Raw genomic sequence first — 22,939 nt, forward strand, 5'->3', positions numbered from 1 at the left:
ACTCTCCAGTCCGAATCATCATTTTTATACCCCCACAAAACGAAGTTTGGGGGGGGGGTTGTATATAGGAGTGAGCTTGGCGGTCGGTCGGTCGGTCCGTTGGCTTTCATGGTTTCCGGATGATAACTCATGAAAAGCTTGACCGATTTAAATAATTTTTGGTACACAGGTGTAACATCAGAAAATATAGGTCAAGTTCGACTTTGGGGTCAGTAGGTCAAAGGTCATGGTCACAGTAACCCTGAACAGTGGAACGGTTTCCGGATGATAACTTGAGAACGCTTGGGCCTAGGATCATAAATTTTAGTACACATGTGTAACTTCATAAAATGCAGGTAAAGTTCGACTTTGGGGTCAGTAGGTCAAAGGTCATGGTCACAGTGACCCTGAACAGTTACACGGTTTCCGGATGATAACTTGAGAACGCTTGGGCCTAGGATCATAAATTTTGGTACACAGTTGTTGAAATGCACATTATGAAATGCAGGTCAAGTTTGACTTTTAGGTTAGTAGGTCAAAGGTCAATGTCACAATAACACGAAACAATTAAATGGTTTCCGGATGATAACTTGAGAACGCTTGGGCCTAGGATCATGAAAATTGATAGGGAGGTTGGTTATGACCAGCAGATGACCCCTAATGATTTTGAGGCCAGTAGGTCACAGGTCAAGGTCACAGTGACCCGGAACATTTAAACGGTTTTCGGACAATAACTTCAGAACGCTTGGGACTAGGATCACGAAACTTCATAGGGAGGTTGATCATGACCAGCAGATGATCCGTATTGATTTTGAGTTCCAAAGGTCAAAGGTCAGAGTGAACTGGAACATTTAAACCTTTTCCAGACAATAACTGGAGAACGCTTGGGCCGAGGATCATGAAACTTCATAGGGAGGATGATCATGACCAGCAGATGACCTCTATTGATTTTGAGTCAGTAGGTCAAAAGTCAAGCAAGTTTGGCTTTGACATTGGCTTAGTTCTGTGACAAGGCCATATTGTGGGGTATAATTCGTCACTCCTGTGACAACTCTAGTTTATATTATTCTTTTGATGACGTTTTACACTTTATGACACAAAATTACCTAATTAAGTATTTTCCTTAAAAAGAAAAAGATTTATTGTTGCTTATTTACGGAAGCAGATCAAACAGGAAATATCTTTAAAAAATATTAACGGCCGCACAGACGTCTTGCAGCGGATTATACTGTCTAACCCTTAAGAAAATATCATCCGTTTCATTCGAAAACCTATGGAATTTTTCATCCACCAATCAAAAAAATGTACAGTTTTAATTAGCTGTTAAATGACCTTCACCTGCGGCCGGGAAAAATTGATGTTATACATGCATTGTCTTTTTACTCACTATCGTTTACTTTTCTATGTGCGACATGCGCTAAACACATTAAAGACAATTTGAAGCATAAATCACGCTTCGACCGACTTCCTAATCATAATACTACTCTTAGAATTTTCTGTCATCACAGGGCTTTTTTCCGCTATAAATCTACCTCCTGTTAAAGGAGGTAATCCCAATGCAAAAAAGTATGTTTTTTTTCCCAAAGTTGAATTTAAAATTCCCAAATGATTATACCTTTTATGGTTTTTGCTGTTTTAAGATAGTTTTGCTGATTTGTATGTATATTTAGGTAAATTATCATACTGTTGAACAAATACTGAAATGCAATTCATTAATATTTCACACAAAAACACATTTATGTAGATTTTGGTAATTTGCAAATTGTCCCAATTAAGACAGTTTCCGAGAGCATTTTCCCAATTCCACCGGTGTCGGTGGCATTCCCAAATTGAAAAAAAGGCCTGCATCAGATAATCTAGTGAAGCCTTACATAGAAATGTTTCCGCTAGACATTTGGTAAGAGCGTTTTAATCACGATATGTCATATTTACTTATATTTTTGTGTAAGGAATATTAGTTAGAAATGCATAATTTGAAGAAAAATATAAGTATGAGATAATTCAATTATATAAATAATGAAGACGGCATGAACAAGTAAATTAACACGATTGGCAACCGTGAACGAACAGTCAATGGCAAAAATTTTAATCTGGTTAATTATGCACAAATGCTTTTCCAACCTTTTTCCTGCTATACGTTATATGATACTTTAAGTAAAAGTAATCTAAGCTAAGAGAATTCCTAAAAGCCCGTTTTTACTAAGTTTTGATAGTGACAAAGGTAAAATAAAACATTGATGGAATACAACTCTATTTTGTTTCTAAGTTTTAAGTCAATCAGAGTAGAATTTAAACTGATGTTATGAACAAAACGCTTCGTAAAAAGGCGAGAAAAAGATAAGCGAAAGAAAAATTATGTGGGCATTTAAAAAGTTGATGAGTTCACCGAATTGTCAGATAACAAAGTAGTAATCAAAGGAATACCATGACAAAGATAAAACCAATTTATATTCCTTCTTCCCGGCATTAGATAGCTGCGGATTGCTCTTCTCAGAGTATTTGTTCAATCTACAGAAAAGGCAGTATATTAAATTAACTTTCTTTGAGTGAGAGGTGACTTAGAACCAATTTTTATCTTAACCTGATCCTATTTATTTGAAAATCAGTTAAAGAACTTTGATATCGACAACAGACAATTTTGACAAATTTTGATAGTGACGACCTGTCTGAACACTTGCAAAGGAAACAAAAGGGATGGCATGTAAACACATAAATGCTTGTTTAAATAAGTGTAAAAAAGAAACCTACACATGAACCCAATATCCTTGCAGAAGGTTTGTCAACAAGATAAGTACAATTTAGGACCAAAAGACAAACATCTAAGTGGGCTTTAAGAACTGCCTAATACTGGGTCTTCAGCATGTTCTGTTGCACAAACTTTGAATAGTGAAATTATACAGTAAGACCATTTCCTCGTTCTGCTCTTCAAAAATGTCATGATAACGTACCAAGAGTGTCCTGTCATTGTTTTGCGGTATGATGCTTATTACTCCATTAGAGAGTTGTTCGTCAGAGAATGTGTGGCTTTATGCTTAAAGATGTAGAATTAAGACAGACATTGAAGTAAAAATGAAAGAAAAGAGAATAATAATCAGGAGAGCGCATACATTTTGGAACGTTTGATGTGTTTTTTCGTTACGCTATACAATCCGAAAGATGATATATGTTGTATTCTGGTGTTTATCATTAAGTAGGGAAGCATTACATGTTACCGCGGCTTAGGGTCTTTTGTTTTTGGAAGGCATACATATTGTTAGTGGCCAGATGTCACTTGTTGGAATGAATAGGGGAGAAAGAAATGTTCTTATTATTTGTACCAGTATTATTATCAGTACCAACACAATGACTCTCAAAAAAACGTTCCAGTCTGTTATTTCTACAGCTAGTGGTTTGATCATGTTAATTCTAAATCAATATACATGTAGTGTATACATGGATAGATTAAATACTTCCATTATCAGACGTTTTATATTCATGCAAACATAACTTACCTAATGACAATACATTTGTGGTTTTATTTGTGTGAAACACCAAAGCATTTTATCAAGTGATGTTTTCGTCAACAATACTCAGATATATTTTATATAGTCGTGTTAATACTGGATATAACAAGTGTTCATTTTTTTAATCATCACGATGGTACAATCCAATATCCATACATGTTTTGAGTAGTTTTCAGAGAAATCGCTGCTTTTCTTGTTATACGAAATACTTTGCATGCCACTTCTCGTTAAAACAGTAAGGGCGTGCTCCTTCCAAATGGAAAAAATGCTGGAAATCGCGAAATGACGGCTATACTGGATTAGTAATAGGTATAAAACGTCAGGTAATTTAGGCGATTCCTTGTGCGACAACCGCCAATTAACCCCTCTGAGTTTGTAAAAGATAAAATGTAAGGGTAAACTAATTTAGCTTTAGTGAAAATCTCCGCACGATTTCTACCTTTCAGAAACAGATTCAATATAAATTAGGTATTTTTGCAAATATCAATAACAAATATTTTCTTTGAACGAGGTCAAAAGAAAATTAGTTATCAGTGACACGACGGAGATGAAATGTGCGATTATAGGACACATGTACTTGTTATCACTCTGACTGTCCAAGGATTTTGGCTTTCTTAGTGATCGATATTACGGAATAACGCTCGTTGCCTGAGAATTGTATTCATACGCTTTGTTGCTGAAAAGTAACTTAGTTTAACAAGAAAGAGATTCAGAAATTAGATTATGTTTTTTTTCCTGAAGATGAAGTCATATCAAGACGCACCACGATTAAATTTCCTCCACGTTAAGCTGGTGCAAATCAGTTTGATTATGCCATTAGGATTGTCTTGAAGAGACAATTTAGGCAATTTTTGTAATTCGCCGGTTTTTTATCATACTTGGCTCACTCAAGCATTCAAACAATAAGCATTTAGGAGATCAGAACAATGATAACTGTCTATGAAATGCTCGATTGAACCATAAAACTAATTTTATGGCTTCTCTTCAGTCCTTTTAAATTTACCTCTGTGTATAAAGTAGATGCATAGTTGGCAATAAAAATATTTCAACATCATCATTTAGCTTGTCTGGGAACAATCTAGGAATTCAGACTGTTGAAATATTACATCGTGTTCGTCTTTTGTGGTACTTTTATCCTGCTGCATTTCTGAAATGGATTGGTTCATCATTCAATTTGAGCAGTACCACTCATTATTCAAAGGGGTGTTCACTGAAAAATATCAAATTGAATAGCGAACAATGCAGACCATGATCGTCCGTGCAGGCTAATCAGGTCTGCAATGGTCGCAAAGGCATAATCACTTGCCGCCAGCAGGCTAAAGGTTGAGGGCCCGACAAAACAGGCCAGAGGACCAATATCAAAGCAGCTCATTATGAATTCTTCCCACTTTCCTGTAGGGAGCAATCAGAAATACTTGGTTGTAATTTTGAAAAAAAGCAATGGTAGTCGACTACCTGAAGGGGCATTAGTCAGACTTGCTGTTATTTGGGCCATATTCTTTTACATTGAAACTTAATTCAAGGATCTGCATATTATCTTCAAATTACCCACTATTTCTAAGCAAGGTTTCATGTACTTTTCAATGTTAATGCAAGATCTAACTTTTGTGACTGACGGATTGACAGACAGACGAAACAAGTGTCATAAAACAGGCTGGTATATGACAAACAGAGGAAATAAGTTGTGCTAGGAAAAGCCTATAAATTGCAATGTTTTCTGTTTTTAACCACCTTGGCTATCAATATTATTTACTTGTGGCTAGATTTCACTGGTTGGGGTGAAAGCAGTGTATCTCACAGTATGCAATAACTCGTTTAGAAGCTTCAATTTATCATTTCCGCAGCTTGTAGGGTGATTGCGTTAATTTAAATCAATGAAACGAATATATGGACATCAATTAGATGCTTCAGTGCTATCATCAACACTTTTACCTAAACTCAATTTGTATGTGATTATAATAATTTCACGAAACATCAAACGGATGTTACTCAGTGCTTTGTGATGTGATGATGATACTGCCAGTGTTAATAGTACTATATTGTAATGAAGCATACTGGTTAATAAATATTTATATTTTTCAAGCCTGCATTTTTTATCCATCAAATTTGTTACATGCCCGCCGTAAGCAGTGCTCCTTTCCTTATCTCAACATGTACGCCTAATAGACGGTTGTCACATACATGTTAATGCTTTTGTTTTGTATCCTAGCAGACTGTCAGAGAATGTGCCATGACAACTAACTGTTAGATTTGCACATGCTGCAGACGATTATATTGCGTTGTTAGAGATGGGATAAGACCATCAATGTATAATGAGCCCTAAATGTTACTACCAGTACTGGTTCTTCCCAGGAAAGGGCGGCTTCGAGTGCATCGGTGCTATACACCAGGCACGAAAATAATCAGGCTATTCGCAAAGAGCTAGGCTAAGTTAGTCGGACAGGCCTGTAAAGGATTTCACTTTCTCTCTCTCCCTCTCTGTTCTGGGGGCCTTTTCTCGGTCTGTCACACTGATGAATTTGGCGCCGCGAGTGGCCGCCTTTGCGCTATATAAAGCGCCTTTGAACGTGTTTATCATGAAAAGGGCGCTATATTTATCCAGTATAATGTAATATAAGATTAATTTAAAAAAATGCAGCAATGTATCGGCAAACGCATTGTCACATTATTGACTAAGGTAAACATACTAAAGAGGAGAAAATACATAAAATTTTGGAGTAACCATGTAAAACTGTGTTGAATTATAAACAAAAGAATGTGATGTAAATAATAAACGTCCGAGTCTGACAATAACACATTGTCTTGTCTATATGTAAGCTGCAATATCTCCACACGAAAAGGTAATGGACACAATATTCATTTATTTAATAGGTAAAAATTAGCGTTTTATTGTGAATAAAAAATACGAATAATTCAAATTAATTATGGAAATGTCTAATTATACCATCAAACCATCAAGTATTATAGCAAAGGGATGCTATGCAAAATGTATTTAGCTAAAGGTTTTAGCTAACGTGGTTATGTCGTTTTGATAATCAGCATTTTCTTTTGTCTCCGGTAAAGGGGGTCCTCAAATGATGAAATAAAACATCATTTTATCAGGTGACACTTTGAATGCATTAATAATGCCATACTAGTCTTTGAAGAGTAGTGAGAAGAAATAGGTTAATTTGTTAATTTGCGTCGCATGTAATTCTCAAAGACTGAAGAATAATTTTGGAACCCTTAAGGGTAACCTATGGCGTACGAAGTTTACGACTTACTTCTAAGATACTTTTTAGACATTAGAATTATCAGACTGTGGTAATTTCAGAACAGTTTTAACATGATGCACTGGAGCAGACAGAATGTTGCAGGAGATCCTTTTTTTGTATTACAGACATCTGTTGATCTTTTTATAGAACTTTGATTGAAAAGCACCTTTGTAAAGACATAGGATTTGACTGCAAAGTCTCCTTCGCACAGACTGCACAAGTATTGTGCAGAAGGCATCGTCTTAGAAAGGCATCGTAAAGCTTTTAAGGTGAATATTTTGCAGAATACTGGATTGTCATAATAAATGAGGTTTTTTATTCAAAGAGGTTATGACCCAACTGTTTTGAGACACACCGCATGTTTGGTGTAAGCTTGGACACTACGCTTTCCTATTGATTGTATCTGACGGAACAGGTGGAGGACTCTATGATATGTAGTTCGCGTGCTGGGTTTACGTTTTGAGAGGCTGCGTTTTTAGAACGTGGCTTTCCCTGTTGGATATTCATCCTTGTTTTTAAGAAAATGTTTTACTCCGATCTTTTATCAGAGTAAATGTGACGGAAAATCGTTGCTATAAGTTATCAATATTTGTATGAACCACATAACGTCCATCTGGGAATGTCTGGTTAACATAAATTTAGAAGGAAGCAACCACTCCTAATTTTCGGCTGCAATATGGTGGCGAGGACTCATCAATTATGTATCACTCAAGTACTTTGTTAATAAATGCATAATTTTAATAGTTTTTAAAAATATCAAGTAAGAAAATTAATTAATAAAAACGACCACAATCGATGATTATTAAAGAACTTTGAAACCGTTTGTTCTATTTACGCTCATAACGTGCTAAATAACTGCTGTTAAAACAGCTATCATTGTTACCGTGATAAATCAAAATCCGAATTTTCTACATTACAAAGATTACAAGAGTCGTGTATTAAATTCGAACCTTTTTCTCATAGGTGTGCGGGGATCACTGTACCAGTACACCAAAATTGATCTAACAATAAATGTAAGATGTTCACGTTACAGGCGCGCCTAATAGCAAACATTTACACTCGCGCTATTCTTCTCCATTGAAAATTATGACGTTCATTTCGTAATTTTCACGCTTAAACACCTTAACAGAACTTGTTTTGAATATGGCAATGCAATGTCTGAATCTTGGGTTCATTATTTCATATACATAATAAGAACAAGGGAACATATATAGATATAAGATATATTATTTCACCTCAACGGTATCTAGGATCAGGCATTTCTCTTTCACAGCATTTCAAACCCAATACAAAAAGAATAAACGACAAATTCATATATCTCCAAGCTTCTAACATAAGTGGGGCTACTCTAAGTCTAAATTTGGCTACTGCTGCTCTAGAAGAGCGAGGTAAAACCACATGACACTTTGAAAAAGAGACAGTAAGTTCTAACATTGTTTCTACAATTACCGCTTGTAGTGCTGATTACAGTATTTGTAAGAAATGTGACCACAAAGTTTTCTTTTTATATTACTAGTATTAACTGACTATTGCGATATGGCTCTAACTTAAACTCTATGAAAGTTCTTATTACACTAAAGACCCAATTCTTACAACTAGATATTGCATTATCTCTAGTCCTAAAAAACCCTTCGCATAAAGGTTACCCATTTTATTTTGTCTGTCCTTCAAATTACATGTGTCGCAAGTTACAAGTAAATAAGTATTTAATCATAATGATTCAGTATAAAGACACATAAACTGCTTGAATATACGCCGTTCATCCAGTTGGCATTATGAAAGCATTACATAGAGTTTTCATGCATGTTTAGACATTACAAATTATTACATACCCATATTTGGACGGAGTATAGTTATATTTGCTGGTCCTTTGGGGTCATGGAGTCCATTCATATATTTGTATCATAGGATTCCACCGTTAAAACCACTTCCGGTGACATGAGGAGTGTTGTACATTTCATGATCTCAATGAAACTGTTTTGTTTGACTGCGTTCTTTGCTTCTAGAGAATCCTCTTATAGATTTTATTTACTTCGCACTCCGGAGAAATTTGTATGACGCAGATGTGTATTTCAAAATCAACATGTTGTTTACATTTAATGCTCTGTGTCATCTTTATGTTTTCTATAATTTCTTTCAGGAACCTTGATTTTATCATCGACATCCTGATTTCCTGAAAATAACTTGCAAATACTGCAAATAGCTTGCACTATTCATCACAGGATCAACAGAATAAGTCAATTATAGTCTAGACCACAGCTTTGTGATGCAAGTGTCTTTGGTAGGATTTCTATAGAGAAAGGGATGTAATATTCAAGGGGGATCAATAATTTGCCTTATCATACATTACCTACAGTTCTCAAACAATTGCCTTCATTTGTTTAACTCATACAAGGGCACATATTTGATATAATAGCCGCATTTCAAACAATCGCCATCACTTGCTCAACCCATAAAACAAGAGCAGAGATCTAACATAATAGCCACGTTTCAAAAATTTCATTCACTTGTTTAATCTATTAAACAAGGACTAAGATCTAATATGACAGTCACATTTCAAACAATTGCCTTCACTTGTTTGACCCATTTTAAACAAAGACTAAGATCTAATATGACAGTCACATTTCAAACAATTGCCTTCACTTGTTTGACCCATTTTAAACAAGGACTAAGATCTAATATGACAGTCACATTTCAAACAATTGCCTTCACTTGTTGACCCATTTTAAACATGATACATGATATGATAACATGATAACATATCATTTATTTGGCATTAAACACATTTACATTTATAGCCAAACTATTTCAATGCATGCATGGAGTAGAACATGTGACATTTTCAGAGAAAGTCCTAACATGAAGTATGTTTACAAAGTAAGACAAATATAATAAGAATACTAATAAGTTGACCCATTTTAAACAAGGACTAATATCTAATACACGTAAACTCTACAGCAGAGTATGTATGGCTATGAAAATGATAAAATATTACATTTGGAATGTAAGCAAAATGTATAGATAAGTTATGATTATAAGAATCATCAGTCATGACTTTTTATTGACTTCAAGAAAGAAACCTTAATTTCAAAAGACGACTGAGTTTTGTACCTCAAATTACATGTAAGGAGAGAATTTGTTTCCATAGTTCATGCAGAATTGTGCTAGTGGTTCATGGTTAATCTGTTGTTCAATTCGCATGAACCATGGAAAGAAATTCTCTCCTTAAATGTAATCATCCGTACCGTAGAGTGAAATAGAACAGTACATGTATATTATAATAAATTCCAAATTTGCCAGTTCTAACCTATGTAACATTGGTACATGTACATGAACTAGAATCATAAATGAAATTGGGAATAACGGGTTATATCAGTAAAATGACGGAAAAGTCTATTTTACTGGTACATTTACCGACATTTTCCGTTACTTATATGATGGAGAATTTATATACGATGAAAAAATATCATATTCGCAAATTTTATTATGTAGGTTGTAAGAGCACAGAGAATGAACCTATACTTCTTGTACGTTTCAATTTGATCGCAAATGTAAACAAATGAAAATTTTCAAAAGTCTTTCAGTATTGTTTTCACTTCATACAGCGGAAATTTTAAGTTAGCTACGCTATCCATTTTGTCATTACTACAATCTGATTTTACCTCGAAATATAAAAATGTGCTTGAAGACTGTGTTCTTGATTTCGTTATAATTGTTTGTGTCCCAGTGTTTTTGTGTCATACAGTTACATATGCAGTTTTCAAGTTGCATCCTCGTAAACATTTGGTAGGGCCTCTTTTAAACTGTCTGCGTATTAAATGTATTAAATTAGAGACGTTCTTCAGCACATGACATTATATTCAATCTAATAAAGTTAGATATCTTGAAATATCAAACATTGCGGTCTTTGTCAAACTACACAATTGCATGCAATGTTACAATAGAAAAATGGTGCATTTCAAGGTCAAATTCATGTGTCATTGTATTGACAATAAACGTTTATTCTATCTGATAAATCGCTAAAACAGGATGATTATGATAAAATGCTGGTTATTTCATATCACCGCTGAAAATGGTAGTTGTTTTGATAAATAATGCTGCGGATACTTTGTCGCATTGAGCGAAAAATTGTGGGCACATATATTTGTCGGCTTGTCCTTTCGTCTGTCCGCCCGGTTATTTATTTTTGTTGTTTTTGAGTCGGCTAAACGATGTAATCGTTTTGACGAGTCCTTGCTATCCAGCGATTCTCTAAGTCTAAATGACCAAATAACACAGTGAAGCGATGTAGTTCCATAGATTCTCAACTTCAAACAGTTCACTGCAAGAATGAAATTAGTTGCGTGAATTCCTTTGCTATGACCAATATACGATGTATCTGTCATATTTATGACTGTATTGTGCAATACTCGATGTAATCATTAAGCATAATGTGCATTTTATGAATTGCGCAGCTTACAAAGCTTGCGTAAATCAGCGAAAGACAAAAATAGTTCACAGGCTCAGATAAGATGCGTATTAGCGTAAATTACGTATAGAATAATGCAAATACGCATGCTAATAATTTCTAACGTATATAAAATTACAGAAATGCACACATGCTTTTTTAAACAAATCTGATCATCTGAATGCATAGGTAATAGCGATCCGATCAGCTTAATCTCCACATTGAACGTATACACGCATCGTTGATTTCTATAAACTTTGCGTGGGTTTCTACACACACACATGAATTTTGCAGTCAGTAACGAAGAAGCTCTTACTGGTTTGTTTAGTTACTACAGATATTAAAAATGATTTTAATTCTTATTTTCGAGAAATAAACAAATCGCGAACATAATGTATTTCTTGTAGTTTTTGAATGAAGTAATCGTCTATGTTGGCGAATGAAACAATTTTTTATGAAAAGATTTAAATAAGAGGTAATTTAACCGTAAATTCAAGTCAGATATGCAATTGCTGCTAATGTCTTCGTATCATCACAATTTGTAAATATATGTTCAATGAGAAAGTGTAATCGTATCCGATATAATATTTTGGGTAAATATCGAGCTGTGTTATGAAATTTAAGAGAAAAAAAACTAAAAACAAACTGAAACTGGTAGACTATACTGTCAGTACATCAATCATTAGCCGACTAGCCATTCAGCCTTGATGTTTTGTTGTTGTTCTTTTTTATATTTATTCATGTCCAAAATTTAGGTTCGCCGAGCATATATTACTTTTATGACAATTCAACATACAACGTGCAATTAATTACAGGAGGGCCTTCAGTCCAAAATTTCTACATATTTTGTGAACGGTCTTGAATCTGTTGGGTATATACATTGACATCGATTTAATACTGCAGCATTTTCATCACATCAGGCTGTATAGTTTATTTTGTATACTGTTAATGCAAACATATATACAAAATGACAATTTATAAGCAGCAAAATCATTGTATAAAGTGATGTTTTCGTTAATGACACACAGGTGTATTTTATGAAGTCCTGTTATAACAGAATATTAATAGAACAATGTTTTGATGAAACCTGCCGATTAGCATGATATTTATTTACTAATCAGTCAGTCTGGGAAGAAAAACAGTTATTGTTTTGTGTATATACGAAATAGGTGGAATGCTTTCTATAGGCTGTGACTTTGTGGAAGGCTGGTGCGCTATTCTAATTGCTAGATGCCGAATACTAATTTCAAAATGCTTTATTGCAAAAACTGAATTATATTGGCTTCTACTGTGTATTATTTGTGTGTCTGTAGGGAGTGTGGAGAATCGCAGCAAACACTGAAAATATATTTGATGCACTGAGTCCTGTTTAGCTCATGTATTTGTTATTAGAAACGAGATTTGGCAGTAACAATTTTGAAAATGCCATGACTTAAGTTGAAAATTCGGGATGCAAATGTAATTGCAGTTGTCAATTAATATAAAGATCATTAAAAATTCCTTCTCTATGGATCAATGTAAAATGTTTATTTTTTAAAAATCTGTAATTTTGAATGTAGCGGTTATGTTGCGTGTTTTAAAACAGCATTTAGCACACCTGTTTTTGATCGTAACTAAAACTATATTTTTTCTTTTCAATTCAAACAAGATTGATGGAGTATATATAGTAATAGCATATATGTATGTTGACGTAATTGTCTTGTACCTTGGCAGGTAGTCAGAGATATGTTATGACAGCTATGACAACAGAATTACCGTTAGATCTATTGCACATGTTGCACGAGTTTACGTTGCACTATAAACACCGAAAGGATAAACTTATTTTGTGTTGTTAAAACTGCGGTACTTGATCTGTTACTACGAATAGTTAAGACTGCCAGTCTGGCATTGTCGTCATAGATAAGCTGCAGCACGTACTGCTCTTAGAGTACTAAATCAATTCAGATATTGCATCTTGGTTTGGGCAATCAACGAATGTTCTGTAGGACTAAAAAGGTTTGATTGTTCAATGCAAAAATGTTCAAACACATTTAAGACCTGTTCAAAATCCAATTTACTACGTTGGGGAATATATTCTAAAACTTAGTCTGCTGGCGGCAAGTGATTCTGCCTTTGCGACCAGTGCAGACCAGGATCAGCCTGCACATCCGCGCAGTCTGATCATGGCTTGCACTGTTCGCCATTCAGTCAGTATCTGTTTGATAATTACCTTTTAACAGTTAATGGTACTGTCCAAGTTGAACGATGGACAAGTTCATTATGGAAATTTAGCAGGGTAAGGGTTAATGAATATGCAGCTTAAATGACAGTACTGGTACCAAGCTTTGGAATTACCTTAAATAGTAATCACCAAAGAGCAATGTAACATTTGAAGTAAGGTTTGGAAATATATTGCTACCTTCTAAATAATCTCAGTTATAACCACTAATTTATTTAATATATGGAATTGCCAACATGAAGAAATATTAAATATTTCATCATGTTGACGTTCCCTGATTATCGATATGTCGAGCAATTCTGTTTAAGTGATTTAATAATTCAACGACAAGTAGCAAATGAATTATATTGACGGAAATGTTGGAAGCACGCCATCTATTGAAACGAAATCAGAATAATTAATTATCCATGAAAACTATATAAAAAGAATATCAATTTCTCGTGTAATCTTCCTGTCTTATAATCAGAAATTCATCCAGTCCTTTTAAAAGGATTGATTGTGTGTTATAAAGCTTTGCACGGCTGCCAGAATTGGTTATTGCTTATTCATTATCCTGTTAAATTTCTATAATTAACTTATCCATCTTTCATTTGGACAGTACCATTAACTGTCAAAAGGGGTGCTTACCAAAAAGATACTGACTGAATGGCAAACAGTGTAGATGATCTACACTGGTCGCAAAGGCAGAATCAATCATGCCTGCCCAGCATGATAAGGGTTAATTTAATGTATCAACCTATATGGTTTAGTATGTATGTATGCAATTTTGGTTATGAACCATGTTCGGTCGGGCAATAAAATTTATAGGAATATTAACAATTTTGTGATAAAACATGTTGTCCCGATTTTTATCTAACATAATTCAGGGCTAAAGTATTGTATTCAGGAAAACGTGTGGTATTTCTTTGACAATGTTATTAAAAAGTCTATTTCACTTTCATTTTAAAGTATTCAAAGGATATTCAATTACTTACATTATACAGATCCTTGATTTATGTAAGATTATTTTTAACCAGGATGTTGCTATAGAAATCGCTCAATTGTAATATGTTGCAATCCTCCAGTCCAAACTAGGACGTTCGCCCTTTAATTCTCTTCCTTACTTGATGTTGGAAATGGAGTAACTTCTGCCCCATGGTTATATTTGAATGTAGAGAGCAATTTTGAAACAGTATCACAGATATTATATGTAATGTGCTTACCGAGCATACACATACATCATAGAAATTATATGTAATGTGCTTACCGAGTATACACATACATCATAGAAATTATATGTAATGTGCTTACCGAGCATACACATACATCATAGAAATTATATGTAATGACATCATAGAAATTTTATGTAATGTGCTTACCGAGTATACACATACATCATAGAAATTATACACGCATGTTATCGACAATGCTGTACTGCATTTTGTAACAAAAAACGGCAGTAGTTTCCCAATAATCGTTTGAAACCAGACAGAACAATCAAATATGTAGCAAGCATTCAGTTAAAACTTGGAATCAAGAGAAAGCATATTGCTAAAATATATTGCATTTTAGTACGACGTAGTATATATGGCTTGCAAAATTGATATTCCTATACTTTCTCTGTTTTAATCATCATAATTGGATGTTTTATTCATAAGACTTTTATAGAAATATCATAATACAAGGGAACAATAAACGGTTAAAATTATTATGATTACAAAACACGACGCGTCCATGTTTCTACTTTAATATCCAAGTATATGCAGGTTCATTATTCCATCTGTTAAAATTTTTGTTATGTATTGCACTTTTGCGATTTTAGTTATCTACTAGCGGTACAACAAAGTAATTGTTCATATTGTTTCACTTTTTGATTTATGAGGCGTAATTGTCAAAGTACAAAAATGTATGCCCAGGTGGTTCATATGCTTTTAACACCGTTTGCATACTCAATATATGGTTTCAATTTCGTTATATCCGAAAGTATACATTAGTTTCACAAAAGATTGATTGTATTACTTAGAGCTGTTTTTTTTTTTTAATTTTCAGACCCAATTAGTTGTTATTACTGTTTTGGTCCTGCAGAGAACAGCACATGCGCAGATCCTGTGAACCCAAAGGAAGACAAAGGAAAGACTCTCACTGTTATAGACTGTGACAATGGTATTTGTTTAAAATGGACACATTATTATAAAAGTATGTATTATTTTTTGTTTAATTGTTTTCGTAAAAGAATACAAAAATATAGAAATAAGAGGTATTGATTTTGTTTTTAATTTCATTAATCTCATGGTTATCTATATTCGTATCATTCTGTGACAATATGTTTTAAGTCTAGATAAAGGTACTGATACTTATTACGCTATACAAACAAAGGAAGGCACAGCAATTGGAAATTTGTCAAGTTAAATGATTTCCTATGATTTGTCATGCTTGGCTGTAAGCTTAAATTTCTGGCAAGAGAATGCCAGATAACAGCTACAGTAATTGTGAAGACAAGGTTGTGACTGATTGCTAACACCCGTGTTGCTGGAAGTGTCGGTTTTAGATTAAAGCTCTCACCTCAGACTTGTCTAATAACATGATGCGCATCTAGAGAGCATGTATGAAGACACATATCAGGCATGTATGAAGACACATACCAGTAGATTTGGTAGAGAGACTACGTGTTTTTACTTGTTATATGTATGCAAGTTAAAATATCTATATGACAATTTAACCGTTTTTTATGTGTTAGTATATTTATGCATCACATATATTACATTTTCTTTGAGTGTAGGTGACTTACAGACATTGTCCCCAAGCTATTGTACATTAGTGTCTAGTGAAAACTATGGACACAAATGTTACTAAATCGAAGTAGTTCCTCAGTCATTTGACTATATCAATTTACATGTTTTTTGTTTTGTTATACCCCCACCAAACATGTTTGAGGGGGGTATATAGGAGTCAGTTTTGTCGCGTCCCGTCGCGTCGCGTCCCGAAATCTATTATCTCAGTTATTACCAAATGGATTTGATTCAAACTTAAAGTACATGTTCCACCTTATCACCCACATCATGTGACACAAGGTGCATAACTCTTGACACCAAGTTTTCATGAATTATGTCCCCTTTTACTTAGAATTTAAGGTTAATTTTGTTGTATTTTCACTATATCTCAGTTATTACTAAATGGATTTGATTCAAACTTAAAATAGATGTTCCACCTCATCACCCACATCATGTGACATAAGGTGCATAACTCTGACACCATTTTTTTTATTAATTATGCCCCTTTTTACTTAGAATTTAAGGTTGATTTTGATGTATTTTCACTTTATCTCAGTTACTACTGAATGGATTTGATTCAAACTTAAAATAGATGTTCCACCTCATCACCCACATCATGTGCCCACATCATGTGACACAAGGTGCATAACTCTGACACCAAGTTTTCATGAATTATGTCCCCTTTTACTTAGAATTTAAGGTTAATTTTGTTGTATTTTCACTATATCTCAGTTATTACTAAATGGATTTGATTCAAATTTAAAATAGATGTTCCACCTCATCACCCACATTATGTGACACAAGGTGCATAACTCTGACACCAATTTTTCATGAATTATGCCCCTTTTTACTTAGAATTTAAGGTTAATTTTGATGTATTTTCACTATATCTCAATTACTACTGAATGGATTTGATTCAGACTTAAAATAGATGTTCCACCTCATCACCCACATCATGTGACACAAGGTGCATAACTCTGACACTATTTTTCTTGAATTGTGTCCCCTTTTACCTAGAATTTAAGGTTAATTTTGATGTATTTTCACTATATCTCATTCTGATTGGCTAAGAGCCAAAGGGAAGTAACCTTTTTTTAATCTTTGTACCGAGTTTCTTTTAAATTCCAGGAATTAGTCTATTTTTAGAAATCCTATTTTTAGATTTTCAATATTTTAGGTATTTTTCTAACTTTTTTATTATAAGTCCTATGTAAAAAGTAAAAACATTTTTCCGTGGTAACATGGGTCGGTAAGACACTTGTTTGTATTCACTTTTAGTGTATCTCTAATATTAGAGATTTGATATATTTACTAGTATTACCATACTAGTATTATACTAGTATTACTTATATGTAGAAGCCCAGGATGAAGTACTCCAAAGTATTTTTAAGATTCCTTATGGTTGCCATTCATCTGTGACAAGACCGTATGGTGGGGGTATGAGTCACTCCTGTGACAGTTCTAGTTTGTTTTGAGTTTAACGTCGTTTTTCAACAGTATTTCAGTTATGTAACGGCGGGCAGTTAACCTAACTAGTGTTCCTGGATTCTGTACCAGTACAAACCTTTTCTTCGCAAGTAACTGCCAACTTCCCCACACGAATCAGAGGTGGAGGACGAATGATTTCAGATACAATGTCATCTATCAAATCGTCACGGAGAACATACGTCTCGCCCGGGGATCGAACTCACGACCCCGCAATCCATAATGCATCCTTATTATGAATGGAAATATCTAGTTAACATAGAATATATCGCTTCCATTTATTTTCTTTCAGATGTTCTCTATATGCACAGGACCTGTTCGAACAAACTGAATGATTTCAAGATTATGATGATTGATGGCGTCTGTCGCTCGGAACGCGAGGGAAAAGGGTACCTGTGCATGTGTGGAAGACATTTGTGTAATTCAGCCGACACTGGACAACTGGCTGGAAAATTTTGCACGGCACTTTTAACAACAATATCCATATTATTCATTTTGTTTAGAGAAATGTCACTGGTTTAGCACAACACGCCATTAGATTTTTTTTAATTAAAACGTAAATCATTTCAGTGTTAGAAAATCACGTTCAAAATATTAAATCAGAAAACAGCCATTGCACATATTCATGAGAAAAACGATACCAAGACGGGAGCTCAATAGGTATTATTCATATACATGGACCCAAATAACTTCTGTACATTTACATGTATCACAAGATTTCTTTGGTGGAATCTTCTCTTGCCAAATATGCAATATCGTTTGGAGAGTGTAAAACATGAAAGTTCTTACTGCTGCATTAAAGAAGGAGTGTAACATGTTAAATGTACATACAATGCAAAAGATTTACTTGAGAGTAAAGTGCATACAGTATTAAGGCGTTGGTCGATAATTAGCGCATGTGCATTAGAGAGGTACTTTCTTGCCAAGCGTTTAAATGACGCAGATTTTAGCCCACTTGGTGTCTGTATTACACGTTAGTATACCACAGTTATAGTTACTAAGGGCAAATTATCGAAAATTGTGTACGTTTTTCTCTCACAATGGCAAAGGACAGGAAGTCTCGATCTGTAGACAAAAAGGGGAAAACAACAACAACTTCGAGACAATATGAAAAAAACGAATGTCCCAGTTCACTGAAACAATATGTGCAAGAATTTTACATGTCCTTGAATAACTAAGAATCTTCATTCTTAGTTTAGCGTTGTGTCACAGAAATAGTGCAGACGATGTGTTGTTATCGATTACAATAAAGATAATACATTAGAGCACTGGAGAGAATATTGCAGCTAATTTCCTTTCAGTTTTGGAATAAATAGTTTCACGTGTTGCGCGTAGGCGAGAATGCAACAGGTCTTGTGAATGGACATGGAAGTCTCGCGCATGTGGCTAAGTCATGTTTTCCGTGTGCTGATCCTCTGTGAACATGGACTGCCAGAGATCAGCTTTTGTTTCAATGTGGTGCTCAGATACAACTTGCAAAATTCACTTGATATTGCTCAATGGAAGAAAAACACAACATTGTGTCTTTAATTTAATGATACAGTTGGAGATTATCATTGTTGCACGATATTAACGTGCGTCGGAGTATTGATATTGTATTTTCTATTCCTGTGTCAAAACTTTTTGCATTTACCATTCTTTAACAATTGACAAAGGCACAGTCTTTCAATTTCGACCCGTTTATCTAATCATAACTTTTTGCACCTATAGTTGCATTGAAAGTTGTCGTCTGTTATATTTGAGAAAACAATTTGATGTTTCATAGTCATGTAAACAGCTAAAAATTCTGTATAGACAGGTTATTGTATGTTACACTAACTTTCGAACGTTGTCAAATTGGAAAATTCAGCTTAAAATCAATTCACTTTTTAATCGATATGCAGATGTCAAGTGTCTCACTTAAAACGCATATCTATATTACTTTTTCAGTTTCAGTAAATTATCAATTTGCTCAATGACTAATTATATAACGCCGAATTCAATCCGTCATCCGCAATATTAACCTTAGATTGCCGAAATATACATCTGATGTAGAATGAAATAGGCTAGTGCCACAACAATACACCCCATTTGTGTTTCTATATCGGGATCTTAGCTGAAAGTACCATGGGGCTTTCGTTCAAATAGGACTTATCTTAAAATGAGCCGCACCATGAGAAAACCAACATAGTGCGTTTGCGACCAGCGTGGATCAAGACCAGCCTGCGCATCCGCGCAGTCTGGTCGGGATCCATGCTGGTCGCTTTCAAAGCCTATTGCAATTAGAGTAACCATTAGCAAACAGCATGGATCCTGACCAGACTGCGCGGATGCACAGGCTGGTCTGGATCCATGCTGGTCGCAAACGCACTATGTTGATTTTCTCATGGTGTGGCTCAAATTACCAATACGCAAATGTCGTCTGTCACATTTTGTGACCCTCAGTTTATTTTAAAATTTCATATAATTCAATACATTTCTAATAGTCAGTGTTATAGCATTTCATGTAAATAACATTTTAATGAACATGTTGACAAGATACACGGCTCCGATAACAATATGAAAATAGATACAATGTATCCAAAGTATTTACAGGGTAAATATTGTGTTTAAATACCGTCTTCCGTTGTAGATTCTTGTATCACCAGATCCATTAGTTAATTACATTTTATGTAACTGTATGACTGTAAATAAACATCCAACCTTTGTTATGGAGTACATCATTACGTTATCAATTTCTGTGTCAAGGTCAAATTGTAGATCATATTGGAACCCTGTGTGAAATTTTTGCAATGATTTTTTCAGAAAATAATCCATTTATCCCTCATTGTAAAATTTGTATGATACATTCCTGTTTTACCTGTTTGTATAGGCTGTTAGAGGTGACAGTAAACTTGTTTATTTCATTTAGGTAATGATATCATGTTTTTAAACATATTTTGAACATAAATTTTGCCATTGTAATTAAATGAATAGAGCCGCATTGCTATACAGCACAATGCAATTTTCCGACTTCTAAATCTAAAATAGGTATTTCTGTCAGATAGAATAGGGCAATATCGAAAGATTATAGGTAAGGATAGATTTCTCGGAAGCACAGAGCACCTAAAACACAGCCTCAGAGCCACGCATTAGCAAAGTAGGCCCACAACAAAAAGAGGCTGTAATGGAAAAATACTACAGACGGGTTGCTTCAAGCATCTAACAAGTACATATTACTTTATGTGAACGAACTTGTGTTTGCTTATATCGAAATTGTGATAAACAGACGACTTTTTTAACATAGAGTGACAATACATTACCTGATCCGAAAATATGATAACTGTTGAAAATAGAAAGTGCAGCAATTTTATATGCTAAAAGTCGATTTGATATTGGTAACTTTATTATTTGGACGTGTCTGAATTGTTTTAGTAGTCTTTTTTTTATCATTTTTCAGTTGCCCTTTTAATGATTACTGCATGTGTTTATAATTTATATGAATATGTTTTTACACTGTGTGAAGGTAATTAAGAATTTAATTCAGTCTCAAAGCTTATTATTCTTGTGCTTTGAATTATTCGAATTTAAATATTTTGAAGGACATTGAATATGATCGAATTGAAATATTTTCTTGGGACATTCGATATGAACTTGACTAAAAAATATCAGCAAGTCAAGTCTGCTAATTTGGATTATTGTCACATATTGTGATATATAGATCTTAAATATTATTTGCGTATGGTTTAGATACAAACAAACCAATTTAAGGGAATGATGTGATATTCATTGTGTTTTAAGAAAATCAAAATAAACACGAAAAGAAACATTCTGTATTCTTGAATATTTTGTTTCATAGTTTTAGAATGACAATCCAGATGTCCCTTCATTGAACACATTTTCAGTGAATACATATAACAATCTGATTTGGAGTGCTTTAACATTTCTGAAGTAGACTCGGTCGAATTTTCACAACTGTGTCCATACTTCTAGCCGTCATGTGCGGCACGTGCGTTGCGCCAAACGTATCTGTTGCAAGCGTTAGTAGAAACGCAGTGTTAGTGAAAACCAAATGTTTTTTGCGATGTTAAGTGCATTGAGTCTCTTTATAATACCCTTACACTTTTAACATTCTTAAATGTGACTCACAATAACAATATAAATAATCATAACTACAAAGCCAGTTTCATTCCGTAAAGCCCATTTCATGCCGTAACAGAATTCAGTTTAAATCACAGTAAAAGGCATACTACTTGACCAAACAGAAACGTAATTTGGTCTCCAGTGTTAATTCAGTAATTCTGCCACTCAACGATCCAAGGTGGTGTTTTATGTGTTTGTTTTACTACTTTGTCTATTGCATTTAGTCTCCCTACATGCCCGTGATGTATACATATATATACTGCAGTGTTGTCCGTCTGTCTGTCTGTCGTAAGCAATTTACGTTTTGCTAAATAATTTAAGAAGTTTTATTTATGGTTGGCTCAGTATTAACGGGTTTTCAAGACCCTGTATTAATGCTTATGTTACTGAGTCAAAGGTCAAGGTCACAGCCATTCAATTCATTGGGAATGCTTTAACCTACGATCCTCAAACTTCGAAGACACACTGCTCTTGGGAAGCGGATGAATGACCTTTTTAATTGTAAGGGTCAAAGTACTTCAAACACCATTTCATCTCAACATCTTTATAAGTCTTGACATACAAAACACAAACATGGCAGGCACATTTTAGGCCTCTGGGCCAAAGGTCAACGTCACAGGGACCATCAGTCGAATGCACATTCACCGGGGGCCCTCTTTATTTCAATTATTTCAGGGTTTCTAAGTTAAATTTCATGGTAACTGGCATGCTTAATGGCCAGACACTCAATATCTGCTGAATCTTTCAATGGTTTTATTCAACACCGTCAGCTTAAGGTCTGCCTCTGACCATATATTGCAGCTTTATTTTGTAAGTTTTTTTTCTAGTTAACTTTCGCTGCCGCGGCCAGATTATAACATGACTACGCCTTTAGGTCATGTGTTCTCCATTCATGTCTTGCATTGATTTCTGACATAATGATTATATGTGATTAAATATATATTTGACACCTTTCCATTAAGTAAAAACTTCTATCTTTTGTGAGTTCATCTGTCCCATGGGTTCAAGCTGAAATATTAGTAAAGTTGGATGATCGGCTTCGATTTCATTACAAAAATATCAGTTTAATCAATAAAAACTTTGGAACATGGTAGGGACGAAGAGTCGCAGGGACAGAAACTCAGTGGACTTTTACTGGAGGCAAAGCTTTCTAGCGGTTTCAGACACTGCTGAATTGGCATAAACCATACTACATATCGAGA

The 22,939-nt window shown here is 34.4% G+C and overlaps 1 protein-coding gene across 1 annotated transcript in view; it reads left to right on the forward strand.

The window, feature by feature from the left end:
* LOC123559948 (protein quiver-like) overlaps window positions 1–21,426 on the forward strand; it is a 33,430-nt gene extending 12,004 nt beyond the window's left edge. The window contains exons 2-3 of the mRNA XM_045352120.2: window positions 15,430–15,576; window positions 17,929–21,426. Of these exons, the coding sequence (XP_045208055.2) occupies window positions 15,430–15,576; window positions 17,929–18,158 (377 nt within the window). The 3' untranslated portion in view covers window positions 18,159–21,426. The remainder of the gene's footprint in view (window positions 1–15,429; window positions 15,577–17,928) is intronic.
* The last annotated feature ends 1,513 nt before the right edge of the window (window positions 21,427–22,939 follow it).

The sequence above is a fragment of the Mercenaria mercenaria genome, chromosome 10, assembly GCF_021730395.1.
Source record: "Mercenaria mercenaria strain notata chromosome 10, MADL_Memer_1, whole genome shotgun sequence".
In the NCBI taxonomy this organism is placed as follows: domain Eukaryota; kingdom Metazoa; phylum Mollusca; class Bivalvia; order Venerida; family Veneridae; genus Mercenaria; species Mercenaria mercenaria.